The sequence below is a fragment of the Symphalangus syndactylus genome, chromosome 21 (genome assembly GCF_028878055.3).
Source record: "Symphalangus syndactylus isolate Jambi chromosome 21, NHGRI_mSymSyn1-v2.1_pri, whole genome shotgun sequence".
Classification (NCBI taxonomy): domain Eukaryota; kingdom Metazoa; phylum Chordata; class Mammalia; order Primates; family Hylobatidae; genus Symphalangus; species Symphalangus syndactylus.
In genome coordinates this window covers 45,863,259-45,876,225 of record NC_072443.2, presented here as the reverse complement: position 1 = coordinate 45,876,225, position 12,967 = coordinate 45,863,259, and the positions used below count along the sequence as shown (strand labels likewise).

The 12,967-nt window shown below is 38.3% G+C and overlaps 1 protein-coding gene and 1 long non-coding RNA gene across 10 annotated transcripts in view; one reads left to right on the top strand and one right to left on the bottom strand.

Annotated features, from left to right (window-relative positions):
- Window positions 1-4,533, top strand: part of ILDR1 (immunoglobulin like domain containing receptor 1) — an 86,534-nt gene extending 82,001 nt beyond the window's left edge. For all 8 annotated transcript variants that reach the window (XM_055260715.2, XM_055260714.2, XM_063630163.1 and 5 more), the window contains one exon: window positions 3,448-4,533. In XM_055260715.2, the coding sequence (XP_055116690.2) occupies window positions 3,448-3,489 (42 nt within the window). In that variant the 3' untranslated portion in view covers window positions 3,490-4,533. The remainder of the gene's footprint in view (window positions 1-3,447) is intronic.
- LOC134735413 (uncharacterized) overlaps window positions 1-12,967 on the bottom strand; it is a 57,112-nt gene that overhangs the window by 9,527 nt on the left and 34,618 nt on the right. The gene's annotated exons all lie outside the window — the stretch shown is intronic.

Here is a 12,967-nt window from a genome sequence, read left to right as displayed (position 1 = left end):
TACAACTCTCATTTGGAAGTACATGATCTGCTGTGAGTTTTTTAAAAAATCACACACATGGTGTGTGCAAAGGAGCAGGCCTCTTAGGAAAGCCACAGTGCTGCTCTTTCTAGGGCAGAGCCTTGGTGAGAGAGTGATTTGTGAGGAAGGTAGCAAAGACCAGCAGACACTTCTGTAATAATCAATGGCAATTATATCATCTTCTCACAGATGTCCCTTGAGTGACAAGGATCAGCAATAGTGAAAATAGCTACCCCTTGCTAAGCGGTACTGAGTTATAAACATCTTATATAACATCTTACTTAATCCTCACAACAACCCTGTGTGTTTTGTACTATTATCCTCATTTACAGATGATACAACTATTTCTTCTGTGTTACCAGTAAGAAAATTACATCCTGAAAGAAAACACAATCACACTTCCTTTACTCATGTAGTGACTAAACCAGGTCTCTTCATTATAACAACAACAACAAAAAAAGTTAAGATCCAGTTTTGGGCCCCAAATCTACATGCTATCTTCTTCTAAGTTAAATTATTTTCTTTTCTGTAAGTTAAATTATGTGGCTTCTTGTAAGTGAGAGAAGGGTGAGGAACACCAGTTACGTTCCAGACACTGGATAAGCCCTTTAAGCCCTTTCCAAGCTTTCTTTTTCTTCTTTTTGAGACAGTCTCGTTCTGTCACTAGGCTGGAGGGCAGTGGTGCGATCTCGGCTCTCTGCAACCTCTGCCTCCCCAGTTCAAGCGATTCTCCAGCCTCAACCTCCTGATTAGCTGGGACTACGGGCATATGCCAGCACACCCAGCTAACTTTTGTATTTTTAGTACAGATGGGGTTTCACCATGTTGGCCAGGATGGTCTCGATCTCTTGACCTCGTGATCCACCCGCCTCGGCCTCCCAAAGTGCTGGGATTACAGGCATGAGCCACTGTGCCTGGCCTCCAAGCTTTATTTCATTTAATCCTCACAACTATGGGAGGCTCTGAGAGGTCAAGTAGCATGCCCAAAGCCACACAACCAATAGGGAGTGAAGCTCAGGTTTGAATTGCGCTTTGATTCTCAAGCCTGTGCCCTTTCAATAATTCATGCTGCCTCCTTAGAGAGAAGTATAGTCAAGTGCAGTGGCATGTACCCATAGTCCCAGCTACTCAGGAGGATAGAAGGATCACTTGAGCCCAGGTTCTAGGCTCAGTGAGCCATGACTGCACCACTGCACTCCAGCCTGAGCAACAGAATGTGACCTTGACTCAGAAAAAAAAGGAAGAGAGAAAGAGATTATCATCTGGAGTCAATGTTTTCTTCTGGTGACTTTATTTCTTCCTCATTTTCTGAAAATATCACAGCTTCCTTTACCACCTACCACAACCAAACCAAATTTTCAATTGTAAAGTTACTCCCAAGAAGCAAAGATTTTGTACAAGAAATTGTAAAAGCCTCCATTGTTTGGAGTCTCTTTGAGCTTATCTCCCAAGGAGTTATCACTTTACTTATCACATTCAACTTTCCATTCATATTCTGACAGTGAGCAGAGGCCCAGGATCAAAGCTTGATTTGGCAGATTGCTCAGTTTGAAGCCACTGTGTTTAGTTTGTTTTGTTTGTAACTGGAATTTTGAATGCCTTTACTGAGGCAAAGTCTGCAGGGCCAAAGTCTTGCTGTTCCCTCCTCTCCTAGAGGCTGGCTGCTGCTTCTTACACAGGCTGCCTTCCTAGCCTCTGGAGTCATTGGAGCTTGTGGTGAAACATCATAATATAATTGGGCCTCTAAATGGTGACCTTCCATCATGCAGCACTGGAAGTTCCTGTTCACTGCTTGAGTTGATAAGATATAACACTATTTTCCTAAAGCAGGCTTTCAGCAGCTACAGCTTTACCATAACTTTTTATAAAATGCTTATTTAAAATACTTCATTTGGCATTTAGAGAAACATAAATGGAACAACTTTTTTGTTGTTGTTCATGTGGAACCTTCTGTCTCAAGAGTAATGTTTAACAAATAGATACTGACAAACAAGGGCTTCCATGCAGATGATTTCATGGGAACTGAAATAGATAGGAACTATATGTTACACAGTGCCCATGAGAAAATGGAGGTTATATTGAGAGATCTTCCACCCAACTTCAGAACCAGGATTTCAGCCAAGATCTTCTCAATTCAGGTCTGGTGGCCTTTTCACTCCACTGAAGCTATAACCTCAGAAATATAAGGAGCAAAAACTTCAAGCTTTTACCTTCAGTGAGTATAGACTTAAGTGGCCCAGCATCCTGGACTCCTTCCAATGAATTATCTTTCTTTCTCATCTTACCCTAAGACATTCTCAAGGTATTTCTGGCTTGTTCCAAACTTGGCCAGTATACACCTGTTCTAATACAAGAGAAAACCACTGTGTTCTTTCTTCTCCAAGCTAAATTCAAACTTTCTATAGATAATCTCAGCTTTTTTCTTGACTTTTTGATTTAATTTTTAAAAAGTTTTATGTCGGCATTCTTAGTCTCCTACTTTCAACAAAATGTCTACTCCTTGATCATGTCTAGGTTTTCTTTTAGCAAACTTGGACAAGTTCCTTTTACCACATTTCATTGTTTTCCATTATGTCAGAGAACATTTATCCTGCAGTGTTTTGATTAGAAATCATGACCCCTAAAACTCACTTTCCTCATAAATTGGAAACTTTTTTTTATAGCAACATGAATGTACGTACATATGTGATCCCTTTTGAGCAGTATATTTTAGGACAGATACCTCATTTTCCTATTTCAAATAAGATGAGGAAGGTTACATTCATGGACCACAACTATAAGTATTCAAAACTTAAATAAAATGATCCCCTACCATAGCTAGAGAAACATGAGAAATGTAAACCACAGTTCTTCACCCTCACTGAGGAAGTGGAAAAAGCCCAAAGACCAAGTAGAGTGGAATAACTTCTGAAAAAAAGCCACTGAGTTTGGTCAGGAAGAAGTAATTAGTGATCTTTGAAAAACAACTTCAGAGAAATACTAAGGTTTGAAGCCAAACTTTTTAGGAAAGGGCTTGGAAGGAATGATTCAGGAGATTATAAAAAGGAAAAAGAACTGAGCAATGTCTTCATGAATGAATGGGAGAGAGATGGACAAGAACGGAACAGGGTACCCCTTTTTCAGTCTAAGGGAGACTTGAAGATATTAGAAAACAGAGCAAGAGGCAAAGTGAATTAGACTGGAAGAAATTTTCAGAAATTAAAGGTATTTGAGGGAGTCTCTAGAGAGGTAAGCAAGAAAAACGTAAGCCTGGGGAGACAGATTGGTTTCATGAAGAGTAAAGAAATATTTTTTAGGTTCAGATCTGCTGTCCTGGCAGCCACCACCCACTTAGGATTTGTGAATCAAGAGCACCTTATGTGTTACATGCATAGACGGATTGCACTGACTGGATTTTTTTTGTGTGTGTATTCTTCTATTTCCCAGGAGAAAGACAGCTCTCATAGTGGAAGGAGTGTGGTCATTTAGTCACCAAGCACAGCACAACTTTTGTGGCTACTTCTCGGCTCCTGTGTGTCATCAGCATCACCTAGATTTCCAGCTGACTTGGGACCTGCAAGTCTGAATGTAACAGTTTTGGCTTAGATTCTGAGAATCAAATAGAAGAATTTTAAATACAAGAATTTGAGATTGGGTGTAGTGGCTCACACCTGTAATCACAGCACTTTGGGAGGCTAAGGTGAAAGAATCACTTGAGACTAGGAGTTCAAGATCAGCCTGGGAAACATAGTGAGACCCCGTCTCTACAAAAAATAAAAAAAATTAGTTAGGTGTGGTGGCATGCACTTGTAGTCCCAGCTACTCAAGAGGCTGAGGCAGAAGGATCCCTTGAGCCCAGGAGTGCAAGGCTGCAATGAGCCAGGATCCCAGGATCACACATCTGTATTCCAGCCTGGGCAATAGAGCAAGTCCCCATTACTAAAAAACCCAAAAAGCCAAAAAACAAAAAAGTTACAGTTCGAACCAACTGTAGTTTTAGCCTTGGTTCATGCTCTCTTGCATATTTATATAGTCTCTGACTTGTAATGGACCCAGACTGGAGTGTGATCCCTCAGGAACTTAGTAGCCTGAGTCTTTCAGTAGATTACACTGCCCAGAACCCTGGCCATTCTCAAAATGAGAACTTGGGAATCTTTAAGAAGAAATCAAACACGTTTTAGGAGAAGGAAATCTATGGAGTAGTATAGGGACATTCCCATGGGAATGTGTCTTCCTCCATAGCATGTCTTGAGGGTCCTTTCTTGTTAGGAGTTTATCCTGCCAGCCCATAAATGGACTATTTATTATAAGTGTAGGAAATCACAGAGAAGCAGTTTTGCACCACCCTTATTCCTGTGCCTTGTTTTCCTCTTGCTCTTTTTTACCTGTATATCTAATTTATATTTTCATATATATTGTGTATTGATTGAAGTCACTTTAAATCCTTCTTGGGAACAACACAGTATATAAATAAGAAAGAAAGAAAACATGTCAAGCTGAGCATGCTGCTCCAAATAAATATCTGCTTTCCTACTTTGGTGCATTTGATTGGATTAAGCCACCTTCACCACTAAAGTTCAGAGAAGACCCCAACCAACCTAGGTAGTTCTGGAGCTACTATTCTCCTGGCACTACTCAGCCTTTCAGAGTTGAGATTTCCCAAGCAGAAGCATCCAGGCAGGTCTTGCCACTCAGAGGGCCCCAGGAAGAAAGGACTGTATTTTCATTGTAATAGGCTCTACCACCCCCTCCCATTTTTCTCAGCCCCTTTGAAGGCTTCATGAATCCATCTGTGCTTGATGTAGAGATCCACACTGAGCAGACTGGAAGGAGATGGCCTAAGTGGAGGAGAGTATGTGTGTATGTTCCTTAACAGTATATCCTTATGTGCTCACTTTAGATCCCATTTATTGACACCCATTTTCCCCCAGTCTCATTAATTTAATTACATGTGGAGAAAATAGGTTAAATTTCTGCATTAGGTAGACTTCTCTGGGATTTTTGATTATTCATATTTAATTGGATCTGAATTAGTGAAAAAAATATATTTACAGATAATGTAGACGTAACATTCAGTAGGTGAGAGACTTCTGGTCTGGACAGGATGGCATTGTCCCATTTCTCCTGCTTTGCCCTGCTAAGCACAACTTAATAAATTTTGGAAATGGTACAAGAGAAAACCAAAGGAGAATTCTAAAGGTGTTAAGAAGAAAGCAGGTTGGTTTGAAAAACCAGAAGAACAGCACAGAGGCAGGGCATTTTATTTCCCCCTAACTATCAGAAGGTGTTTCCTGACTTTCCATCTAGCAGCAGAAGGTAGCCCAATAGCTCATTCTTCCCCCTGAACCTAATGGAGTCCCTCCGGCAACCTCAGACAAGGGGACTGATTGGGAGTCCTACAAAAAATAAGTGACCAGGGGAAGCACCCTTATTCCCTGCTGGGTCAGAAACTCCTCTTTTCCAAGGAAAGATACTGAGGTGGACAGGAGGAGCTAGTAAGAGAAACCTAGGAAAAATAGGTGGTCCAGTTGGGAAAGCCTTTTTGCACAGGCCTAAGACTGTCCTCTCCTGCCCAGAGATACTAGGATTGGCTGGTAGAACCAGGAAAAGGGACCTGTCACAGCCAACATCCCTGAAGCCAGCAACCTGGTCACAGAAGCCATGATGTGGAAGCAAGACTCCTCCCAGGCCCAGAGAAATCTAGGCAACTAGAGGCACCTACAGGATTTATTATAGCCCACCCTCACCAACAGACACCTGGCAACCCAGCCAGGGAAATTCCTTCCGCCCTTTCAGGCAGCACTAACAGAGACCAGTGGGAGCCCTAGATAAACCAAGCAACTAAAATAACACTACAAGGGCTCTGAAAATTAAGCTGCCATTAGAATTACAGCCCACAAATGTAGGCTAAAACTGTATGCTAAACCTAAACAGAGTGAATCCTTGCAAAATAAAATATTTAAATAGAAATGAGTCTCCTAACATAATAGGCAAAATGTTCAGAGTGCAAATCAAGAACCAATAAAATCACAACTTGAGTGAAAAAGGAAATCAATGGATTCCAGCACTGAGATGAGCCAGATATTGGAAATTATCTGATAAGAATTTTAAAGCAAGGCCGGGCGCGGTGGCTCACGCTTGTAATCCCAGCACTTTGGGAGGCCGAGGCGGGCGGATCACGAGGTCAGGAGATTGAGACCACGGTGAAACCCCGTCTCTACTAAAAATACAAAAAAAATTAGCTGGGCGTGGTGGCGGGCGCCTGTGGTCCCAGCTACTCGGAGAGGCTGAGCCAGGAGAATTGCTTGAACCCGGGAGGCGGAGCTTGCAGTGAGCCGAGATTGCGCCACTGCACTCCAGCCTGGGCCACAGAGCGAGACTCCGTCTCAAAAAAAGAAAAAAGAAAAAGAATTTTAAAGCAGACATCATAAAAGTGCTACAACAATAAATTAAAAATTCTCTTGAAACATGAAAAAAACAGAAAAACCTCAGAAAAACAGAAATTTTATCAAAAGGAAACATGAAAATTATAGAACTGAAAAATACAATAACAAACTGAAAACTCAATGGATAGGCTTAATAGTACAGTAGAGATGATGGGAGATAAAAATCTGTGAACTTGAGGACAGAACAATAGAATTTACCCAATCTGAACAATAGAGAGAAAATAAACCAGAAAAAATAAACAGACCTCAGGGACCTATGGAACAATAACAAAATATCCAGCATTCATATTATTAGAGTAACAGAAAGTAAAGGAGAAAAAGGGTAGAGATGAATGAGTATTTGAAAAAATAAGGGTGAATACCTTCCAAATTAGATAGAAGACACTAACTTAGAGATCCAAGAACTGAGATGAATCCCACAGAAGAAAAAAATATCCATGCCCAGGCACATTATAATTTTTTGAAAACTAAAGACAAAATCCTGAAAGCAGCAAGTGAGAAATAGTGCATTACTTGTAGGGGAACACCAATTTGAACGGATTTCTTATCTGAAACCATAAATAAGGAAGTGGCCAAATATTTTTTAAGGGATGAAAGAAAAGAATCGTCTCCTATAATTCTAGATCTGGCAAAACTATCTTTTGAAAACAAACAAAACATTCTTAGGAATGAAGGGATTATAAAAACATTAACAGATGAATGAAAACTAAAAGATTTTGTGACTAGCCAGTCTACCCTTAAAAAACTAGCTAAAGGAAGTTCTTCAAACAGAAAAGAAATTATAAAAGAAGGAAACTTAGAACATTAGGAAGGAAGAAGAAACAACAGAGCAGAAATATGGGTTCATACGATAGACAATTTTTTCCTTATGGGTTTTAGAGAATATATTTTATGATTGAAACAAAAATTGTAACACCATCTGATACTTAAAACAATGATATTTAAAGGTGAGGAAGCCAAAGAGACCTGAATGGAAGTGAGGTTTCCACACTTCATTTGAAGTGGTGAATATTGATACCAGTACATTGTTGTAAGTAGCATGTGTAACACCCAGAGCAACCACTATGAAAACTATACAAAGTGACAAACTCAGAAGAATTACAAATAAATCAAGATGGAATCTAAAACATGTTTAAATAAGCTGCAGAAAGGCAAGAAAGATAAATGAGAACCAGAGGAGACAAATAGAAAATAAATAACAAAATAACAGACTAAAGTGCTAAAATATCAGTAAACACTGGACCTTAAATGTAAATGGTCTAAATATACCAATCAAAAGACAGAGATTGGTAGAGTGAGTTAAAAATCATCCATAATCCAACTATGTGCTGCATATAAGAAACTCATTTCAAGTTCAAACACAGGTGAGTTGAAAGTAAAAAAGGGTGGAAAAAGATATATCACATACACATTAATACTTTTTTTAAAAAAAAACAGGAGTAGCAATAGTAGTGTCTGATAAAGTAGACTGCAAAGTAAAGATAATTGCCAGAGACAAAGAGGGATATTATATAATGATAAGAGGATCAATTAGGAAGACACATTATACTAAATGTGTACAAACAAAACCACAGGGCCTTAAATACCTGAAGCAGCAATTGATAAAGCTGAAATGAGAAATAGAAGAATCTGCAATTATGGTTGGGAACTTCAACATCATTCTCCCCTTTCCCCAGTAACTAATAGAACTATGAAGTAGAAAAATCACCAGGATATGGAAAATCTGAGCAACACAATCAATCAACAGGGTCTAATTAACATTTATAAGACATACCACCTAAAAAAGTTTTTCTCAATTGCCCATGCACTATTCATCAAATAGAAAAAGACATAAAATATATAGTAAAACAAATTTGACAAATTTAAAGGAATTGAAATCACGTGCTCTGGCCATAATGGAATTAAACTGAAAATCTCTAACAAAGACAACAGGAAACTCTTGAAACACTTGAAAATTAAATAACACACTTCTAAATAATCTATGCATCAAACAGGGAGTCTCAAAGGAAATTAAAAGGATAAATGAAAACATATCAAAATATGTGGGATGCAGCTAGAGCAGTACTAAGAAGAAAATTTATAGCACTATATACTTACATTAAAAATGAAGAAAGGGGCTCTTGATTTCTCATGTTGGCTACTTGGCCCTCTTCCAAATGTACTTCCTTTCATTCCTTCTCTAAAGCTTTTTAATAAACTTTCACTCCCCCCCGAAAAAAAAAAAGAAAGGTGTAATATCAATAATTTATGTTCCTACTTTCCTCAAAAAGAGGAGCAAAATAAATCCAAAACAAGCAGAAGGAATGAAGTAGTAAAGAGCAGAAGCCAATGAAATTGAAAACAGGAGAATCTTACCAAAAAATGCAATGAAAGGAAAAGATTGTTCTTCAAAAAACTGTAATAAAATCAATAAACCTCTAGCAACATTGACAAAAATAGAAAATGAGTCACCAATATGAGGACTTGAACAAGAACTCTCATTTCAAATACTGCAACCATTAAAAAAGGTAATAGTATTACATATGGCTTTATGCTCATAATTTGACAATTTAGAATAAATGGACCAATTCCATGAGAACCACAAACTACAAAAACTCAGATGAAATAGACAATCTAAATAGCCCTATTATTATTAAGGAGATTGAATTTTTGATAAAAAATCTCTCCAAAGGCCGAGTGTGGTGGCTCACGCCTGTAATCCCAGCACTTTGGGAGGCCAAGGCGGGTGGAACACAAGGTCAGGAGATAGAAACTATCCTGGCCAACATGGTGAAACCTCGTCTCTACTAAAAACACAAATTAGCTGGGTGTGGTGGCACACGCCTGTAATCCCAGCTACTCAGGAGGCTGAGGCAGGAGAATCACTTGAACCCAGGAGGCAGAGGTTGCAGTGAGCTGAGATCATGCCACTGCACTCCAGCCTGGTGGCACAGTGAGACTGTGTCTCAAAAAAAAAAAAAAAAAAACTCTCCAAAATAAAATCTCCAGGCCCAGATCCAGATGGTCTCACTGACTAATTCTACTAAACCTTTAAAGGGGAATTAATACCAACTTTATATAATCTCTTCCAGAAAATAGAAGAAGAAATATTTCCCAATTTATTTAGAAGGCCAGTACAAAGCCAAAGACATTACAAAAAAAAAAAAAAAATCTCTCCTAAAATTAGAAGCAAAAATCCTTTATAGAGCATTAGCAAATCTTTTAATACACCATGAACAAGTGGATTTATTCCAAATAAGCAAGCTTAGTTCCCAGAATAGACCAATCTTGAAAAATCTTGAAAAATAAAATTGGAGGATTTATATACTTCTCAACTTTATAATGTACTATAAAATAATCAAGATAGTGCAGTATTGACATATTGATCAATGTGACATAAATTAGGAGTCCAGAAATAAACTCCTATACCTGTGGATAAATTGATTTTTGACAAAGCTGCTAAGGCAATTCAATGAGGGAAAGATAGTATTTTCTACAAATGGTGACGGACCACTTGTTTAGTCATATGCAAAAAGATGGATTTAGACTCTTACACCTTATACAAAAATTAACTTCAAATGGACAATAGACCTAAATGTAAGAGCTAAACCCCAAAAAGTACAGGAAAATCTTTTTTTGTCCTTAGGTAAGGCAGAATCCTTAGATATGACACCAATAGCATAATCCTTAAAAGAAAAAATGTATAAATTGAATTTCATCAAAATGTAAAACTTTTGTATTTCAAAAGAACACCATTAAGAAAACAAAATACAAACTACAACCTTAGAGAACATATTTGCAAATCATATTTCTGATAAAGTACTTCTAACCAGAATATATCAAGAGGGCTTACAACTCAATAATAAGACAAACCCAACTTGTTTTAAATGGGCAACGTTTAAATAGAGACTTCATCAAAGAAGATATAAAAATTGCCAACAAGCACATGAAAAGATGATATACATCATTAGGGAAATGCAAATTAAAACCACAGTGAGATACCACTTCATAGCCATCAGAAAGGTGAGTTAGTCGGCTAGGATTGCCATAACAAAATAGCACAGACTGGGTGGCTTAACAGAAATTTACTTCTCACAGTTCTGGAGACTGGAAGTCCAAGATTAAGGTGCCTGCAGATTTGGTTTCTCCTGAGGCCTCTTTTCCTTGGTTTGCAGATGGTAGCCTTCTCCCTTTCTCTCTCATATGTCCTGATCTTTTCTTTCTAGGACACCAGCCAGATTGGAGTAGGACATACCCTAAATATCCTCATTTTAACTTAATGCCCTCCTTAAAAGACTTATTTCCAAATATAGTTACATTCTGAGGTACTGAGGGGTTAGTGCTTCAACATATGAATTTGGGGGGCAGGGACACAATTCACTCCATGACGTGGTAGGCATATCCATGGGCTTCCATAATAAAAGGGAATAAATTACTGACATGCTGCAACATGGATGAGTTCAAAAACATTATACTAAAGAAAAGAAGCCAGATACAAAGGCCATATATGAGGTGATTCTATTTGTACAGAATGTCCAGAAAAGGCAAATCTAGAGAAACAGAAAGTAAATTAGTGGTTGCCTAGCACTGGAGTGGGAATAGAGATGGTAAGTGAACATGAGAGTTATTTTCAGAGTGATAGAAATGTTCTAAAATTGGTTGTTATGATGATCAAACAACTTTGTAAATTTACTAAAAATTGTTAACTTGTACAATCATAACAAGTGAATTTTCTGATTTGTATATTACACCTTAATGAAAATTTTAAGCATAGTAAATGAACATCATTCCAAGTATTTTTTTCTCTGCTTATATAGAATGAGAGCAATAGATAACCTTTTAAAATGTGTTCATATGAATGCTACTACTTTTTGTTAAAAAAAAACAAAACAAAACAAACTTTTGCTGGCTGTAGTGGCTCACACCTGTAATCCCAGCACTTTGGGGGCCAGAGGTTGGGGGATTACTTGAACTCAGGAATTACAGACTAGCCTCAGCAACATAGCAAGACCTCGTATCTACTAACAATAAAAATTTTAAAAAATTAGCCAGGCACGGTGGCATGTGCTTGTACTCCCAGCTACTTGGGAGGCTGAGGTGGGAAGATCGCTTGAGCCTAGGAGGTCAAGGCTGCAGTGAGCTATGACCGTGTCACTGCACTCCAGCCTGGGCAACAGAGCGAGACCTTGTCTAAGAAAAATAAAAAATAAAACCTGTTTTGCTGGATTTTAACAGAAGAAAAGTAAATTGAAGGGAAACTAGAGGGATTGTTAAATTTTAAATCTTTCATTTCAAGAGATTTTATTTCTTAAAGGAACCCTCCTAGATTATGAAAGAAGACAAAGGAAAACATGATGCAGTTAGAATCATTATGCTTTAAACCCTCAGGTTTCAAATGGACTTCCTGGTATTGAAAATGAAAATACTGGCACTCTCACACTTCCTCTAATATTACAGCTCTGCATCTCTCAACTTAGTTTTGTTGTTACAGTAAACAAAACTAGTTATGTTTATTTTAGAAAACCCAAAAAAGATAATTTTTATTCAAAGTTATTTTCCAACTTCCACAGAAGGGGAAGAAAGAATTCTGATGGTCATCTTAAAAATCAAAGCTGTTCTGATCTTTTAGGATTCTGCAGAAAAAAAAGCTGCACTTTTTTGTGGGAGTTTTTATAGAGGACACTATTCATAGAGTTCACTTGAAGTTCAGGTACATATGTACATGAACTAGCCAAGCCTTCAGATTTATTTTAATCATCTCAAACATATTTCACAATTTTTGACAAACATAAAGGTTTACATTTCAGATGAGTCAGACAGTTTAACAGCACCAGAGCCTTAATTTCTTTAGCTTGAATGGAAGGGAAGTAGGCAGAGAAATATAGTAGTAGGTAAAGATAGAGCATTGTCAAGTTTTATATTACTGGAAACCTAATCTGAACCTGAGGTTAGTAAATATAACCTGTATAAGTCTGTTTTCATGCTGCTGATAAAGATATACCTGGGACTGGGCAATTTACAAAAGAAAGAGGTTTAATTGGACTTACAGTTCCACATGGCTGGGGAAACCTCATAATCATGGCAGAAAGCAAGGAGGAGCAGGTCACATCTTATGTGGATGGCGGCAGGCAAAGAGAGCAGTCAGGGGAATACCCATTTTAAAACCATCACATCTCATGCAACTCATTCACTATCATGAGAACAGCACAGGAAAGACCTGCCCCCATAATTCAATCCCCTCCCACCCGATCCCTCTCAAAACTTGTGGGAATTCAAGATGGAGATTTGGGCGGGGCCACAGCCAAATTGTATCACTCTGCCCCTGGTCCTTCCCAAATCTCATGTCCTCACATTTTAGAACCATTCATGCCTTCCCATCAGTCCCCCAAAATCTCAGCTCATTTCAGCATTAACCCAGAAGTCCAAGTTTAAAGTCCCATCTAGACAAGGCAGATCCCTTCACCTATGAGCCTGTAAAATCAAAAGCAAGTTAGTTACTTCCTAGATACAATGGAGATACAGGCATTAGGTAAATACAGCCA